Source organism: Notamacropus eugenii, chromosome 7 (genome assembly GCF_028372415.1).
Source record: "Notamacropus eugenii isolate mMacEug1 chromosome 7, mMacEug1.pri_v2, whole genome shotgun sequence".
In the NCBI taxonomy this organism is placed as follows: Eukaryota; Metazoa; Chordata; class Mammalia; order Diprotodontia; family Macropodidae; genus Notamacropus; species Notamacropus eugenii.
In genome coordinates this window covers 9021604-9040454 of record NC_092878.1, presented here as the reverse complement: position 1 = coordinate 9040454, position 18851 = coordinate 9021604, and the positions used below count along the sequence as shown (strand labels likewise).

At 47.1% G+C, this 18851-nt stretch overlaps 1 protein-coding gene across 2 annotated transcripts; it reads right to left on the bottom strand.

The window, feature by feature from the left end:
* Positions 1–413: 413 nt before the first annotated feature.
* Positions 414–17632, bottom strand: TGM1 (transglutaminase 1). 2 transcript variants are annotated; one of them, XM_072623404.1, is made up of 15 exons: positions 17521–17632; positions 16547–16867; positions 15811–15999; positions 14639–14887; positions 13792–13910; positions 13395–13502; positions 12777–12951; positions 12338–12476; positions 12033–12136; positions 10050–10138; positions 8140–8293; positions 7369–7650; positions 6405–6565; positions 5885–6021; positions 414–833 (listed from the first exon to the last, which is right to left on the bottom strand). In XM_072623404.1, the coding sequence occupies exons 2-15, from the start codon at positions 16860–16862 to the stop codon at positions 608–610; spliced, it is 2448 nt and encodes an 815-aa protein (XP_072479505.1). In that variant the 5' UTR covers positions 16863–16867; positions 17521–17632; the 3' UTR covers positions 414–607. The 2 variants fall into 2 exon arrangements, with proteins under 2 accessions (XP_072479505.1, XP_072479504.1); XM_072623403.1 differs by lacking the exon at positions 17521–17632 and adding an exon at positions 17227–17248.
* Between the last annotated feature and the right edge of the window lie 1219 nt (positions 17633–18851).

Here is an 18851-nt window from a genome sequence, read left to right as displayed (position 1 = left end):
TAGAAAAGTCTTTAAACTTCAGTTTCCTCATTTGTAAAATCAGGGGGTTGAACTAGATTAGGGGTGGGGAATTGTGACCTTGAGACCACATGTAGCCTTCTAGATCCTTAAGTGAGACTTTTTGACTGAATCTGAATTTTAAATTTAAAATTTAAAACGTCCAAATTTTAAATGTCAGATTCAGTGAAAAGACTACACTTAAGGATCTAGAAGGCCACATGTGGCCTCAAGGCTGCAGGTTCCCCACCCCTGAACCCTTCCAGTTCTAATATACTCTAATTTGACTAGTCACTAGAATGCCTGGGATTCCAGAGACAGAAATGACTCTAAGTACGGCACAAAGACCAAAAGGATGATGATGAACCCATTCTCTTTAGAATGGCATGAGCAAACAGATGAACAAAGCCAAGAGCTTCACTTAAAAAAAAAAAACAAAACCAAAACAGTCTTTATTACCTTCAGTGCCATGCAATGTGTATGGAAGTTGGATCCCACCCCAGGTCTCCTAGGCCTTCCTTCTTAGGCCACAAGGTGTCATTTTGCCCAGCCCCCCACTTCAGTGAAGTGTCCATGCTCCTATTGCATCTGTCCCATTCCAGTGTCAATTTCAGGCTCCTCCTCGGGGTGCCATAGGGACATTCTCCCCAGAGCGGCTGCTTCCTCGGTCACTGGAGAAGAAGCCCCCACCAGAAGCAGGGGCCACATCTACCTCGATGACTCCGTGCACCTGGGAGAGCTGAGGGCTGTCCAAGCTGGCGATGAGCTGCCGTCGACCTGCCCGCACAGGCACGAAGGTTTGGCGCAGTGTCACTGTTTCATTACCCCCAATGTCTCTGTAGGGAAAGATGAGGGCCAAGAGGTGAGGCTGGAAAGAGCTACATGAGGGAAGGCTAAAGTCTGGTCTAGGGAGACGGCCTCCAGAAAGGCAGGAAGCCAAGCTTAAGGTCATAGGCTGAACTTGAGGTAGACCTTAACCAGGTAATTTTCCCAGGCTAAGCTGGACACCTGGACATAGCAGGAAATGACAAATGCCTCAAGGGATTGAAACTGTTCCTGGGTCAGGTCCAGGTCAAAGAAGAGCTAGGAGCCTGAGGCCTTCCAAGGGGTGTCCTTGTCCTAGATCCTTTCTTTTTCTGGTCTAGGTTCCTTTTCTTCCTCTCATCTCCCATTTCCTGACGCTTCTATATCTTCTCTATCATTCTACCACCTATGAATGCCTTCTCCTTAATGATCTTTCTATTAAGCGTATCCTATCTTCTTTTCTTGATCAAACTTTTACCTTAAATCAAATCTTCCCTGCCTAGTGTGTTTATCTCATTTCTACTCAAAGATAGAGCCTTCTTTGAGAAATCCAGTCTCAGCAGAAGTTATCTCCAAAGAGGCAATCACCTTGAGGGAAACAGATTGGTTCCAAAGCTCCTGGAGAACATCTTCTCTTTCTAAAACTATCCCCCTCCTGTAACTTTGGAAAACGATATTTGGCTTGGACATTGATGTCACAAGAGTTCCCTGAACATCTTTTGGGGCCTCAGTTTCCTGATTTATAAAACTAAAGGGGCTGGACTAGACAGCCTTTAAGATCCCTTCTAGTGCTAAGATTTTATGAAGTAAGGATTCAGGGGACTGTTGAGGTGTCCTATGAATTTAGATATTATGATGCAAGACTCAAACTAAAAATAGATTTTATTTAAAAAGTTTGTACTTTCCCACAGAAACAATGTTTTAAGGGCTAGTGAGGTGCCCAGACTAGTCCTTAAATGCTTTCCTAACCAATAATAACAATTCATATAGAGCTTTCAAGTTTTTACTATTGCTTAATTATATTGCTAGCATAATAAGATCATACTAGAAGGGGCCTTGGAGATAGATCACTGAGTCCAACCCTCTTATTTTAGAGATGAGATAACTAATGTATAGAAAGAGGTTAAGTGATCCCCAGGGTCAGAGAGATAGGAAATAGCAGAGTTGAGATTTGAACTCAGAGCCTCTCACTCCCATATTCTTTCCACCATACCAGAGTACCTCCATTGAAAACATAGTTTCTATGGTTCATATTCCAATCAGAAACCTCCCTTCCACAACATGATTTCCTTTGGATTCAGCAGTGATTCCTCATGGCCGCTGTATTATGGCTTTAAGAGGAAGTAGGTGTGTACATACTGATTATAATTTGTAATTCAGGTATTTCTAAATAGAGATCTGCCTTATATTACATGATATGGCTAAAATGATTCTGATTACATGATACTGATTACTCAACAAACACATCGGAACTTATGCCTCTAGAGGAATATTGTCCCTTCAAAGCAGCCCCCTGGAAGGCTATGCTCTTATTCCAGTTATACTGCCATTACTACAGACCTTTAGGGGCACACCTTTTGAAATGACTGCCAGAGCTAGTTGGACTCACACAAGAAAATTCATCTCAGAACTCTATCAGTCACACCTACTTGTTGACCTAGAACGGCATTACTCAACTTCAACTGCTTTATGTGCTAGACATGGCTACAAATGACCATTTACCAAAGTCAAGTACACCCTCAAAGGCTGATGAACTGCTCCCGTAGGAGACATTCACAAGGGCTTACTTCTAAAGGCAATTCCAAGAGGCATCCAAAAAATGTTTTGAACAGTGGTGGAATCATGGAAATAAACTTTGCTTAATCCTAAGATTAAAAGGGATAGTACTCATTTGAATGCTGCCATTAAAAAAAAATAATCAGCTGATATTTCTTCAAACAAAGCTTTATATTATACTGTAAAGACAGTATAATACATGTCCATGCCATGTATTTTTATATGCAAATGAGAATTCGAGTAAGGTTGGATTCTATTGGATTCTATTACTCCTGAGTCAATAGCTCAGGGGCTTCTTCTTCCAAGATCTATACTCTGTTGGGCACATAATAAGATGCAGAAACTTCCAAAGGAGGAAATGAATACAGGGATGGACTCCAGGCTAAACCTGTTTTGGGATGGCCAGGGTAGAGGTGGGGGAGGAAGAGAAGAGAAGGAGAAGGAGGAAGAGAGGAGATTTGAATAAGTGAGATTATGAGGTCTATTCCTAGAACAGAAATAAGACACATTCCCCCTCCCCAACTACTATGACAAAGAGAAGAGACTGTCAAGAAGCAGGGCGATGGGTCAGATGACTGAGGGAGGTGTAAGTCCATCAGTCTGTCTGAGACTCTAACTTGTCTCCCTGTGAGCTAAGCCATTCTCGTTATGGCCCAGGCAGAAAGCAGAATCTCTGGAGTTAAACCCCAGTAGCTCTAAGGATAGAGACAGAGTCCAGGGTCAGAGTGGGGCTCACAAACGCTATAGCTGTAGCTTATGGATAGGAAACAAGACCATTTCTAATAGCACAGAACAAGGATCAGAATTCTACTGTATCCAGTATGCTTTCCTTCTCTTTTCATATGACCTGCCCTCAGTACTTCCCTCCAGAAAGACAGATCTTGCTTCTCTTCCAGAGGGATTCTTAAGACATTTCCCTCCTCACAACCCCCTCACTAATGCATTTAGTTATGATCAGTTAGAATATAATATTAACATTGAGGCTTTCTCATCATGATGACCTAGTGGAAAGAGCAGTGAGGTGAAGACACAGGGTTAGAACCTGGTTCTGACATTTACTCACCGTGTGACCATGGAGCATATCACCTAATCTCTGAGCCCTGACTTTCTGATCTGTAAAATGGAGCTCATAGCATCTACACTACCTGCTTCACAGGGTTATTGTATGAAAAGCACTTTGTACATCTTTAAAGTACACGTGAATTGTCATTATTTACTCTCTGCGTTTATCCTGTGAGCATCCTTTAGATCAGGCTCCCTATAGGTTGGTTATCTATAATAACCCACTAAAAAGAAACAACTGTGTCTTTGTTCTACCTGGATACAGTGCCTGGCTCAGAGTCATGAGAAGGTGAGTACTGGATAAAGACACTTGACTAACTCAACAATAACAGCTCACATCTGTATATAGTACTTTGGGTACAACCCTGAGAAATGTCAGTAATGCTAATAATAGCTGGCATACATACGGGGCTTGAAAGGTCACAAGCTCTCTACATATAGTAACTCATTTGATCCTCACAACAGCCCTGTGAGATAGGTGCTGTTATCCTCTCCATTGTATACAGGAAGAAACTAAGGTGGAGAAAGGTAGGCCACCTGCTTTAGGGTCACACAGCTAAGTGTCTGGAGCAGGATTTGAACTCAGAGCTTCCTGATTCCAAGTCCAGCACTATCCATTGCACCACCTAGTTTCTGCCACATAGGTGTGATGAGGATGATGATGGGATAATGCCCAACTCAAGCCCAGCCTCCTCCTCCAACATCATTATTACTATGACAGACATGTAGCATTTTCCACACATATGTCACGTGATCCTCATTACAACCCTTGAAGGAAGGTGCTGTTCAGATTCCCATTTTATATATGTAGAAACCAACACTTAGGGAGGTCATTAGAGTCTGCAGAAGGATTCAAACCCAGGTGTTCTGACTTCAAGACCAAGGTGCTGCTCCTATTACTGAGCAAAGGGACCAAAATATTTACATCCTTTGACCCAGCGAGCCAATGTTAGGCACATATGCAAGGATACAAAGACTGAAACACAAGTATAATTTATACCCAAATATTCATAGTAGCCTTTTCCGGGTGATAATAAAGAGGGAGCAGTTAGATGGCTCAGTGGAGAGAGCTCTAGGCCTGGAGTCCGGAAGACCTGAATTCAAATCTACTCTCAGACACTTACTAGCTGTGTGACTCTGGTCAAGTCACTAAACCTCTTTCTGCCTCAATCCACTGGAAAAGGCAACGTAAACGACTCTAGTATCTTTGCCAAGAAAACCCAGGAGAGAGCATGGTCCATGGGGTCACGAAGAATCTGAATGACTGAACGATAAAAACTGGAAACAAAATGGGCATTCCCTCGCTGGGAGAGCATCAGAACAAACTATGGCATATTAATATAGACAATACCGTATATGAGAATAATGAGCAACGAATTTGGAGTCAGAGGGACTGGATTCGAATCTCTCCTCTGTCACTCCCTATCCTGGATTAGCTTTGGCAAATTGCTAAACTTTTCTGGACTTGATTTTCTCACCTTGAAATAAGGAGACTGGACTAGTACGCCCTTCAAGGTGTTGTTGTGAGTCAAGATACTGGGAACCAGGGAAACGACAACACTCCCTCCCTCCCACAGCATCAGCCAGGATTGTTACAAGCAAGGAAGTTGTCCTGCAGATCTGGTGAGAGTTTGGGTTAACTTGGCCACTGGGAGCATTGGCCTGGGACCTGGCTGCAGGCCCTTTGGCAAGAAAAATGAGTTTTCAGAATGCCAGTGGAAAGCTTCAGGCCCCCAAGAATTTCCTTGCTCAGCATTTTTAACCTCTTTACCAGTAGCTCTTACGTGCTTTTCTTTTCCTAACCTCCACCTTGGGATCTGCTTCTGCCTGGGTGTATTGGAATATGTTTTTAGTAAAAGGTTTGCACCCTCAGGCCCTGAGTGATAGAGTGTACCAGATGAGGAACCACAAACTCCCTAAATCCTTCCAGCCCACACTGAGCTCCCTTCTCTGAGCTCCTGCAATGCTTATATATGCCACTAAGCTGGGTCCTGTCTTGAATTTTTCTCTAACGGTTTAATGTGGTTAAGTCTGATCTCCCCAAGAAGGAAAAGCATGTCATATATATACTTCTCTGCATACATTAGGGCTCAGCAAACAGAAACCGAATGTCGAAGATGTCAAGCTAGCCAACCCCAAACAAAGCCGAGTTCCTTCCTGGTTTGTTTGAATGTCTCCCTCCTTAATAAACCCAGAGTGAGGACAGGAGAGGGAAGGAGAGTCAGAGCAAGGGAGTGAGACTCACCCAACATTGAGAACCTTGGGCCTCTGGAGTCCAGAGCCCTCGAGTCGGAAGACTACTTTGGTGAGAGTGACAGGCAGAGGGTTCCTGAATATGATCTGTACTTCTGTCTCCTGGCCAACCACAGCTGCCCCCAGCACCTGAGACAGAGAAAAAAAGAGGATGAGAGTCTTCTGAATGGCATGGACGGACTTCTTTACTACCTGAGATAACCTTCCAGAGTTAGAAACCCTTAGCAATGATCCTACCTTCCCTAAGGACCTCATCACCCAAGGCTCTCCTACCAGCTGAGGCAAAGGGATGCTACCAAGCTGCACCCCCACCAAGGCCATTCAGATGAGGTCTCTTTCAACTCTATAATGTCTTTCAAATCCAACCTTTCTTCTTTGGACTGCTTGTTAGAATTCAGGCTAACCCTCTTCCAGTTCTGAATCCTCCCACAGTTCACTATTGCCCCCAAATGTGCCGCTTTTGAGCAGCTCTCCTTTTACCCCAGATAAGATTAGTTTCTTTTTGCCCATACCGTGAGGGAGAGGTCAGGGGTTCGAAGACGGAAGGTGTGTTGTTTGGCTAACACCTGCCCATTCTCTTTGACGTGCCCTGACACATTCAGCAGCATAGCTCCCTGATCCACCAGATGTGGCCGGTACTCCGAGTAGGCCACAGGCATGGTCACACGCTCAGCTGGAGTGGGAGAAAGGAGAAGAGATATCACACAGAGCACCTACATCCCTCTCCCAGTTTTGCCCACCCTGCTCTCTCTGAGCTTTCTCCTATGCTGATAGACATAAAGACTGGCCAAGAGGGGATACGTAGCAAGTAATCAAGCACTCAGACATTCACCAGGCAATGTGCCAGATGCTGGAGATACAGAGACAAAAATGAAACAATTTCTGCCCTCGAGGAACTTAGAGTCTATCGAGGAAGACAAAATATACACATATAAGAATATACAAAATACATACAGGATAAATACAAGGTCATTTGCACAGTGGAAACACTTGCAGCTGGAGGTGGGTGGGTATTAGAAAAGGCCTCAAGTAGAAAGTGGCAGTTGAGCTGAGTTTTGAAGGAAACCAGAGAGACGAAAGAATGTATTCTAGGCAAGGAGACAGTTTGTGAAAACAACACAGAGATTGGAGAGGGAGGAGAAGGTCACTTTGGCTGGAAACTACAGTATGTGAAGGTTAAGTAATATATATTTAAGACGGAAAGGTAGACTTGAACCAGGCTGTGAAAGTCTCTAAGTGCCAAAAAGAGAAATTAGTATTTGATCCTGGAGATATATTGAGCAGGGCAGTGACAAGATCAGACTTGTGCTTTAGGAAAATCGCTTTGGTATCTGTGGAGAAAGGAAAGACTTGAGATAGGCAGATATTCCAGGCAACAGCAGACAAGGCCCTAACCAAGGGAGGGAGCCATGGGAATAGAGAGATTATGCCAAGATGACCATGAGTAGCAAAGCCTAGAGAAGAAGAAGGACTTACAGCTTCCAGGGGATAGTGCCACCTCCTTCTTGCTGTCTTTGAACACGGGGCCAGTGACACCAGTATAGAAGGTGACAGAGAGGTAGAGGTGCAATTTTACAGTACGTTGACTCCCTCCACGGTTGGTCAGCACCACAGTGATCACTAGGTCTTGTCCCATCACTGCATCCTGTGTTTCCACCTGTACCGACACATCCTCAGCTGAGTCCCGAGTTGCATATACATTGGGTTTGCTGCCATGGGCTGCCGCTGTCTCCACTGCCTTCCTCTCTGCGTCAGACCCTGGTGACCGACAGGAGAGGGGACAAACAAAAAAAAAAGTGGCGTCAGGGAGGCCCTGATGATGAGACCAGGAAAAGAATTCTCCATCTCAGTGATACCTATTGAAATATCATCTCTTCTTCAAGATCCAACCCAAAAGCTACCTGCCTCACCAAGCCTTCCCTCATTATTCCCAGGCAGAAGAAACTTCTCCCTCATCTGAATTTCCAAGGTACTTTGCACCCCACATGTTCTTATCCCAATTTAATTTTTTATTATTTGAGTATGTCTTATCTCTTCTACTTCTAGCTCTGGGAAGCCAAAGATTAAATCTTTACATCTCCCGTAGGCCTAGTAGCATCTTGTACACAATAGATGCCCAACAAATACATGATGAATATTCAGAGTTCTGGATACCAACTAGTGGGACCATAGAGATAGAGTATGGAGCCACAGAGTCAGGGAGGTGGCCACAAAGCAAAAGGATTTCCTAGGACCCAGAGCAGGTACCTTCAGGGTGTTTATAGATGTGAGTAATGTCCTCCCTCATGTTGGAGCCAATAGCTTTGGTACAGATGAGGGTCCCAATCGCCTTCTCTTCCACGTAGACAATCTTGAAGCTTCCATCCTCCTGCCGTTGCCAGTAGACTTTGTCACTGTTCACCTGTGAATGGTGAAGAAGGTAAGGAGAGTAGGGAAGAAGGTAATGAGTAAGACCTATGACGCTAGGGAGAACAGACCTACTTCTCCACAATACGGTTCTAAACTGCCCTTCCACATCATTTCACTAGCTACTCCTTTTTAAGGTATTTGTGTTCCAACCAAATTGGACTACTAGTTATTCCACTAATCTTGCATTACATGAATTTGCATAGGCTGTCTTCCATACCTGGGATGCGCTCCTTTCACAGTTCTACTTGTGGAAATCCTTCTCTTTCTTAAAAGCCCACCAGGTTTATGAGGGCAGCTAGGTGGTGCAGTGGATAGAGCACTAGGCCTGGAGTCAGGAAGACTCATCTTCATTAACTCAAATCTGGCCTCAGACACTTACTAGCTGTGTGACCCTGGGCAAGTCACTAAACCCTATCTGTCTCATTTCCTCATCTGTAAAACCACTTAGCTGCTCCAGTGTCTTTGCCAAGAAAACCCCAAATGGGGCCACAAAGAGGCATGACTGAAACAACTCGACAACAGCTCTACATTAAGCTTTCCCTGACCCCCCCTAATCCCTACTTCTTATATCTCTTTATCCCAGTATCCTATATCTTATAACCCTTATAATCTAGACCATTCCTTTCCCATTACCCTTACAGTCTTCTTTGTATAATACTTATTTGTGTAATTATCTTTTTTATTTTGGTCTGGAACTATGACAATTTATGTAGGAAGTCCCACTGAGGAAATTTCTCCTACCAAGATTGGTGGTGGCCCTATAGCTTATAGTCTTAGAAAACTGCCCCGTTATCAGAATGATAAGTGACTAGTGCAGGGTTGCACAGCCAGTATGGGTCAGAGTCAAGACTTGAACCTAGACCTTTCGGATTCTGGGTCAGCTCTGTATTCACTTTTCCACACTGCCCCTAAGGACACATCTTATTTCTGCTATTAAACTGTAAATTTGAGGACAGAGTCAGTGGGTTTGTTTTTTTTTTTTTTTAATCTTTGTATCCCTAGGACCTAATAGGTACCCAATTTGTTGTTTGTTGAAAGGAGAGCCCCTGGACCATGTGCTTTGATGCTGTGGGATGATGGGACAGGTTTCAGTCTCTTGCTGAAGGACATACACACCCGAGTCCTTTGGTCCCTCCCTCTTCCCCGTGAATCATAGAAGTCTGGCCGATGAGCAGCTGTGTGTAGATTTCAGAGAGATGATTTCCATCTCAGGATCACTGTTGGTCACCTACGCTCAGGTAAAAGACTTTTGACATCCAGTCTCAGGCTCTGGCTGAGCACATTCCCCAGCTTCCATATGTGAGTAATTACCATAAGTACCAGGGAGAAGGAAACCCCTCCCATCCTCTCATAGGAAGTCCAAGGGAGAGTTGTCTGAGACTCAAGCCATACATTCACAAGACAGGAAGAAGGAAGCAAGAACAGAAATTGTTTCTCCCTTCATTGTCTCCTTAGTGGGCAGCTCTTTCCCGCTGGTGGCCAATCCTTTGATGCGGCTCCCATCACGGGGTTGGGGGGAGGCACACAAGGTGCTGTTCATGTCCTTTAGCAGAGGTTGAACCCTATGTCTCATCCCCCCCACAGAGCCATAACCCATGCTCCAATGGGGTCACTCTTGTTATACAGGATAGGGTCAGAGATGCAATAGAATGAACAGGGTACACATGTCAATACAATTGGATGCTAAAGGGAAAAGATCATGGGCATGAAAGATAAACAGATGCCTCTGTTCCATGAAGTTCTCTTACCTCAGCAAAGATGAAGGGTGTATCATACTTCATGTATACCAGGCCATTCTTAATAGACTCCACTGAGCAGGGACCACAACAGAAAATGCCTAGAGAATCAGGGAATACTGATCAGGGGTTTTGTGCCTGGGTTTGAGCACAGGTGTGTGCTTATAAATGTTTAACAACTGGCTCTCCAAGAAAAAATAAACACACAACACAGTAGTATGCTTTGTCTATATTATTAACATTTTCTCTAGCACTTTCTTACGTCTAAACAACCAATAAAACCATAAATCAGGCCATGATTGGTAGCATTTCCTTGATTCCCAAGGTGTAAATGCTTATGCTAAAAGTTTAACAACCAGCTCTCATGGCCTGTACAAGCTGGCTCCAGCACTCCCCTGGCTGAGCAGCAGCATTTCAGCTTCTTCTCTGAGGTAGATGGTGACTGTGGCTTAGCCACAGTCACTGAAGAAGCTCTCAGAGTCTCAGGGTAGCAAGTAACAATAATGATAATAATTATTTATGTTTGTTGAATGGTTCACAATTTGCACAATGCTTTCCTCACTGTGAGCCTCATTATAAGGGCCATTATTAGGGGTATTATAATACCCCGTTTACAGATGTTTACAGATGAAGAAACCAAGACTTGGAGAGACTGACTGACTTGTCCACAGTCATGTTAAGTTGAGATCACAAAGGAAGAGCTAAAAGGTACTTTAGAGATCCTCTAGTAGCCTGACAATATGCTACAGATTTACTCAATCATTCCACCCTCCTCCCCGCCAACCCCACAGCATTAACATAAAGGATGTTTGTATCAGTCTTCCACCAACAAATTCAGGATTCCTCAAAAAACAAGGCATGGGGTCCCACCCAAAGGAAACACTGGGATAAAAAAGAACCCAGAAAGGAGAACTTGAACTCATTGTGTGTTTTTGAGAATGTGCAAGGCACTCTGCTTTCCCATGGATTTTCCTATGTTTCCTCTCTTTGATTATGTGGCTTAGGATGAGTCTCCCACTGGGAAGAACATACGATAACGAGGTCATTTGCATATTCCAATCAGATCGGCTTTACAAGGTTCAGATGTTCTCTGACCACCAGAACCATTCTATGATTTTTCCAAACAGAATGACCAGTCAGCTTTTTGGCAAGAAAGAACAAAGAGTTTCTGCAGCAACACTATATGGCTGACTGTGCCTGCACAGAATCAAAAGAAAGGTTGGGGGCCAAAGGGACCCTGAAGGTGAGGTGGGCCACACCCCTTCATTTTGTGGATGAGGAAACAGAAGCCCAGAGAAGGGAAGCAAACTTTCCATGGCTTCACACAACTCCAATCGAAGTGTCTTGGTTTTTATTCTACTGAAATCTAGGTGACCTGAAGGAATGGAGGGGGGTTGACAAATGAGCACCCAGAAATGGGGTTAAGGGACACAGGATGGTGGGGCAGGACGTGAGATGGAGCACCAAAGGAGGGTCTGGCTAGAGACAGAGAGGAGGAGTCCATAAGCTGGAGAGAATAAGAGGGAAAAGAAGGGGAGGAGCAGAGAGGACAGGGAAGGATAACCTCTAAAAAGCAAAATTAGGAATTATGGGCAGATGTTGCAAAGAGACACATTTAGGAAGCTTTTCCCTACATTAAGCGTAATAATTACAGATACCAAAAAGTTGAATAGGCTGCTTTGGAGAGGTAGTGTGTTCGCCTTCCCAGGAGGTCTTTAAACAAAGGCTGGGGAACTATATCTCGCTTTAACCTCAGTAAAGATTCCTCTTCAGAATGGATTGAACCAGATGGGTTAGATTAGAAAGAGGGAGGTCCCTTCTGAAATTTATGGTGAATTACAATATGGGAAGCCGAAGGAAGGAGAAGTTCCTCAAGATGTGAAGGACATAGGATCAGTGAACAAAAAAGACTGGGAGAGGGTAGAGCTGAATGGTGAGCAGGAGGTGAGAATAAGAGGGCAGAGGAGAACAAACATGGAGTGGGTGCTCCCTTACCACTGCTGGTTTCTTGGGGGGTGGCATCCACCACCTGCCAGCCATCATAGCCTGAGGGTAGGTCTGACCGTTTCATCCAACAATCATTCCAGACGTGAAAGTTCCTGGGACACAGATAGAGGGGGCCATCTTAAATATCCCCTTTTCATTACCCCTCTTTCCACCCACCAACTCCCCATTTGTAGCATGGTCCCACAAGCAGCAAAAGACAGGGTGGGAAAAAGAGCAGGCAGGGCTTTCAGACCATACCCTCTGTCACCCCATACAGATGCCTCCCCCCAAACACACCCCACCTCACTCCTCACCAGACAGAATCGTGGTTTAGGTGTTCCAGAGGCTTCATGTTCTCATCAAAATAAATGTCCATGGTCAGTGAGGTGTCAGTGTCGTGAGCTGAGTTATAGTTGGTGACAGTCCTGGTGGCAATACCGAGGCATCGGAGCACTTTGAAAGGGAAGAGGGTCATTAAATGACTGGGGGGAAGGAAGTATGGGAGGGAAACACTATGGGTCAGGCCACCTGTCTGCCTCAGCCGCCCTTCCCTCCTTCCTCCCCCCACTTCCCTTGTTAAGGTTAATTACTATTAATTAATGCCAGCCTGCCAGGCCACCCCCGCCTAAGCCCTGCCCTGGTGCCACAGGTGTTCTGGAGTCACGGAGTTAAAGGGAATTGAGGGTGGGGATATAGGGGATGCCTGGAGCTCATGGTCTCCTGTGGGGTCAGAGTTGGTCTTTCCTCCATTACCTGTGGTGGTGACACCAGCAAAGACCCAGCACTGGCCATAGGGGACAGAGTAGCCTGTTCGAAGGTAACTCAGAAGGATCTCCACGCTGCCCACCCAAGCTGAGGGGTTAGTGCCTCTGGAGTAATCTCCAGACCAGTTTCCGATCAACACCCCATTGTCATCTAGAGAGTTCACCTAAGGGCAAAGGGTGGAAGCTGAGGGATGTCCTCTCTGCAGCCTCTGCTCACAGAGTACACGCACAGTGGTCTCTCTCTTTGCTGGCCCCCTAAGTAATTCTTTCTCCCTCCCCTCCAAGCTTCAGTTGCCTCTCCACCCTTTCCCACCCAAGTTTTGACATAGGAATGTAATTTTTGGGTGTGCCAAGTTTTGGGTTTGGCCACACATTCCAGAAGAGTCGGGACAGGAGCCAGCATGGGTGTGTGTGTGGGGGTACACCAGGAGGCTGGGGGTAGAAAGGTTTCTTTATTATAGTTTCTTTACCCAAAGAAGGCATTGGGGGAGAAATAGCAAAGCGGTGGTGGACTAGAAGTGAAGGCATTTTGAGAAGTGTGTGAATGGATATAGAGGTGGGAAGCAGAAGGGAATGTGGCACATGATGGGGTGCGTGGGGAACATACCATGGCAGAAATGACACGGGAGACACTCACAGGGTCCCCCCGCCCTGCGTATGGCATTCCCCGCCGATCTAGGATGTAGAGACAGGCATCCAGTACGCCATGGTCAAACTGGGAGGGGAGAAAATGGCAGTCATATTTATCTGAGACTCTCCAGGCTTCCCAACCTTGCCAATATCCCCTGACTCAGGCTCTCTCCTCCCATTCTTTTTGTAACACCACTCACCTCCTTACCTTTCTCCCCTTTCCCATTCTTCTTTCCCTCAGATGTCTCCCCTCTTACTCATCTCCCCCTGCCCCAGCCCTCCCCTTTCACTCATCCCCCTGCCCCAGCCCTCCCCTTTCACTCATCCCCTTGCCCCAGCCCTATTCCTGTCCTATTCTCTTTCCTTGTCCGTACTTGACCATAATTCCAGGTGCGCTCCCCAATCTGCGCCTCTGTGCCATAGTAAATTCGGCCAGACTCATTGAGTACATACTCTTGCCGCCAGTCTTCATGGTCCACATAGACAGGATCATCTGTCAGCCCCCAGGACAAACATATAGACCTGTCAAAGGCATAGCCTGGGCCCCTAACCCTGATGCCCTCCAGCCTTCCCTAAACACCCTGCTTTTCCACCTGAGGTCAAGCCTGTGGGGTTTACAATGGAGCTGTAGGTTTGGGGTGGAAGTCATGGGGCAAATCTTCTTCCTCTGGGAAAGAGCAGCTAAAAAAACCATGCCATGGTGATGGTGGACAGAACAGCCCAACCTCAATCCAAATCAAGGGAGGGAAAGGGATGTGGATGGTGGTAGCAGAAGAGCTGTCCCTGTGAAGTCATCATGGCCTGCTTCTGGCTGAGGGTCTCCACTGGACAATCGGACTTTTTCCTCCACCATTGGCCTGAGGCAGAGGGAAGTCAGGGGGTAAAGGGCATGGGGAAGTGGAAGATACTTTCATGAAGTGCAAAGAGAACCAGATTTGGAGCTTGAAGACAAGTTCAGATTTTGAATCTGCTATTTTTTTAGCTGTGTTACCTTGCGTGAGTTTCCTCATATGTAAAATAAAGGGATTGAATCTCGAGAGGCCTTATGAAGTGTTTTCCAATTTAGATCTTGTAAGAATCTGAAATCCATGAGAGCTCTGCCTACTGGAATGGAATCATGGGAATTTGCCCAATTTACATGTGGTAACCATTCCATTCTGTCCTCTTCCCATCTCTCTTAATAACTCACTTCGCTTTCTTGCCTCTATCCCACAGGCTCACCAGGACACCAAGGGTTGAAGAGGATGTAGATCTCATTTCGGGGATCAAAAGGCAGCTGGAACTCTCCTGCATCAGTTCGTGTTCGGACAGTGAAGCGGAACTTGCCCACGATGGCATTGGGGGAAACATGAACCTTTAGGTCCACATGCTGCCCACTGGACTTGAGCACCTGGGCCTTCCAGCCCCCACTGCCTCCCTTGCCCACAGGGATGATCACATGTGTACCCTTGCCAATTTCAGGGTTTGTACCTAGTGGGGGCAAATGAAGAGAGAGAATTGAGGAGGTGAGACCAATGGGGCAAAGATCTCAAATGGGATGGAACCTGTGGGGTATCTCTGATCCTCACGCAGCTTTGTCTTGGTAACATTAGTCAATGACTATCAACTTCCATCTCCACTCAACCTGTCTGTGTATCAGTGCAAAGCCCTTGCTCAACACTCTAAGCCAGAATGAGGGAAAGACAAGCCTCCAAGGCCACTGCTTGCCTAGCCTCCCTGCTACCTTTCCCAGGGCTGGCACAGAACCCAGAGTATATCCAGAACCAGGCCTGAGGTATACATGCACACAAGAGGCCTCTGACAGGAGAAAGGACCAGCCTAGACCCTAAGCCCTAACCTCATCGGTTCCCCAGAGTTGCAGCAGAATCCAGGGCATCCAGGAGGGGACCCAGGAAATTAGAGGCCGAGGTGGGCAAGGTTAGGTAGGCTCTAATCAGAGGGTAAGAGGAGTCTCCCGCCCCCAGCAGCTGCATAATCACTGGCCTTAGCAGCCAGAGAGCAACGCGGCAGCAGAGCCACCCAGCCCCAGGCCACAGGGGACAGAGACACTGAGACATGCAGAGTCACCAGGAGAGTCAGAGAGACACCCACAAGCTCAGAGGAAAAAAAAGTCCAGTAAGAGAAACAGAAAAAGACACACCCATCATCTACCTATTCTCATGGGACGGACATGTGGCACGTAGGAGAGAGCATCTTGAGAAAGGGACAGATATAGAGAGACTCTAATGTACATACATGTATGTATACAGACAAATGATGACATGCCACCATGGGTAGAAATGGGCACCACATCAACATAGAGGCACAGGAAAGATGGTCCTAATGCCAGAGGAAAGCACAGTTGGAAGACTAGCTGTGGTCTCCCCCTTTCTCTCTGTTCCCTCTGCACTGACCGATAAGCAGCTCAACAGCCATCCGGTCTGAGGATGAGTAGGGTCGGGACAGGCTGACAGTGAGGAGGAAAGGCTGGCCTCGGCGAATAATCAGATCATCATATTCATACTCCTCGGTGTGATGTTCCCGCCGATTCTGATCAGAGCGCCTACTCATCAGATCCACCCCAGTCACCACCAGCATGCCATCTGGAAGGGTCACGGTTGGTTATAGTCCAGGACCCCCACACCAACCCAGAACAAAGGACTCAGGGCCCCTGAGGCAACTAGGTGATGCAGTAGAGTGTTGACCCTGCAGCCAGGAACACTTGAGTTCAAATCCAGCCTCAGACACTTAGCTGTGTGACCCTGGGCAAGTCACTTAAACCTCTCTCTGTCTTAGTTTCCCCAACTGTAAAATGGGGATAATAATAGCATCTAAATCACAGTGATTTAATAATTGCAAAGTGCTTTGCACCATCCCTGGCACATAGTAGATGCTTAATAAAAGCTTATTGTATTCTTTTTCCCTGTTCAGCTCAAGGAATCTAGAATCCCAGATCTAATCCTTCGGAGGACCCCAACAATCCCAGCTTGGCAGCTCCATCTTTAAGGGGACCTGAATGGCTAACAGCAAGGGGCAAACTCACCCTTCCCCACTCCACATGTTAACCAAGGCCCCAAAACCCCTTTACTTAGGGTCAGGGGATGTCTCAGGATTCCCCTCCTTGAATGAGAGAGACGTTTAAAGGCTCACCTCGGATGACACCATCGCCTGCTCCATTGATGCCGCTGCCTCTGGAGCCAGGACGACCAGAGCCCCGAGATCCTGAACCTCTGGAGCCAGGACGACCAGAGCCCCGAGATCCTGAACCTCGGGGGCCTGCAGGTTCTGGGCCCCAATCATCATCACCTCCTCCTCGGCAGGAACAGCAGCTGCAACATCGGGCCCAGAAAGAGCGACCTGACCCTCGAGAGCGGGTATCTGGTTCTGGCTCAGGAGAAGGTGTGACGCTGGGCAGCCAGGAGCTGCCACCCCATCGCCCCACATCCGAGCGTGATCCGTCAGTCATAGTTGCTGCCAAGAAGCAGTGATAAGCTTGGTAAGATATGGTAAGATACACTCAGGTATCTTCTAATCCGATCTCCCCGGGTCTCCAATTCTAACTAGACTTATCCTAGGATCACCCCTCCACTCCAACCAGATCTACCTAGGGATAGCTTCCTTATATCCAAGCCTTTTCAGGGATCCTATCCTGGGGTCCTGGAATTTTCCTCTCACTCAGATACACCCAGGGACCCCTATATTCAGTTACACCCATGATCTCCTTCCTGGTCCACTCCAGCTCCACTTGTACTCATCCCAAAGAGGCATATTGGCTGTGGTCGCTGGGGAGGAGAGTTGTTCAGGTTGGAGCACCAATCTTTCTTCCCTACCCAATTTCAAACAAATTGTCTGGACTGCCTAGAGCCGTGCAGTCTGTTGAATTCCAGGAGTGCAAAAGGAGAGGGAGGTTCGGCTGCGTTGCTTCAGGTGCAGCGGAAATCCGAAGGCGATAGGCAAGAGGAGGGACTGTCTGGGCTCTAGGGCAAAGAGTAGGCTCTGGAGATTATGGAGAAAGCCTTAGGACCTTAACTGAGGACGGGGCAAAAACTCCCTCCCGTCCTGAAGCCTGAGTCTGCCAAGGATGAGTCGCCTAGAGACTGCAGGGCTCCATCCCTCCCTCTCACCTGGCGGTGGTGGCAGCCGCAGCGCTAGCGCTGAGTCCCAGGCTCGGGACCCGATGGTAGTACCGTCGGACGGGACGGACAGCTCAGGTTTAAAGCTTTGGGCGGGGTGGCCAGTGATGGTTTGAGAGGAGGGGCGGGGTTGGGCTGCTGGGAAGAGGAAACGAAGATTGCCCCATACTGGGGGAGTGAGTGAAGCAGGGTGCCTACGAGGGGAAGGAGGAACGGGCACAGGGGCAGGGCGCCCTCACCCCTAGCTTTCCCCTTTCTAGGAAATACAAACTCTAAGGCGGTGCCGCGGAATTTGGGTGTGGGTCCCGAGTTTGGGCGGGGGGAGTAGAAAAGGGGAGTCAGAACCCAGCGAAGACCATGCTGTTCTCAAGTACTTTATCCCTTTTGGAGAATCTTTGCCTCTGAGCAAGGGAATTCTAGGACCTAGATTCCCGTCTCTTCCCCCGCACCGCGGCCCCCAGGTAAGATAGTACTAGAGAGCCCTCTAGCATGAGTGTTGAACCATAACTCTCCCTCCCCAAGAGGATTTCTCAGTCTGAGACAGAGGAAGTCACAAAAAAGTAGTGCCCCTCATTAATCTGTTCTCACCTCAGTACTCTCCTGATCCCTTACACTCACCCCACCTCCCTTTCCTCATTCTCTTAAACCCCAGATGCGCACATCAGGCTATTAAGGCCGAAACCAAACCAGATGAGGGGGTCGCTAGCAGGAGTGGCCCAGTTCAGCTCTCTGGAGGTACACAGAGCTTCTATTTGGAATATGGTGGGTAGGGTATGTGTGAATTCTTAAAGCCCTTGAGGGAGGGGGACATGAATTTGAGCACAGGACCCTTACACATGTAATCAAGTAGTGAGTTGATATCCTACCACTTTCCAGAGCAGTATTTGCAACCCTACTAGGTCCCATCCCCTATAACCTTCTTTCTCCCGGTATCTCCCTTTATCTATCCCAGGGAATTTGAACTACAAAAAAAAAAAAAAAAAAGAGGGACTGAGGCAAGAAGGGATGGAGATGGGGTTTCACTGGGAAAGACCAAGTTGACAAGTCTGGGGTGGAGTGTCCATTGCCTTATGTCTGAAGAGTCCCGAGTGTGTGCAGGTTGGGTGACATCATAGGCCTAACACTCAGACTGGCTCCACCGGCTGCTCTTCTGCCTTGCCCTGTTCCACCAGCTCTGCTGTCCTCCACCAGGCCTACTGGGCCCCAGGACTACTCTACTCACACCAGCCACACCTGTTTCACCCTCTTGGGACAGTGTGGTCTTTGCCTTTCTTCTACAGGTCTAGTCAGGGAATGGGAAGCTTTTATATGGGTATCTTCAG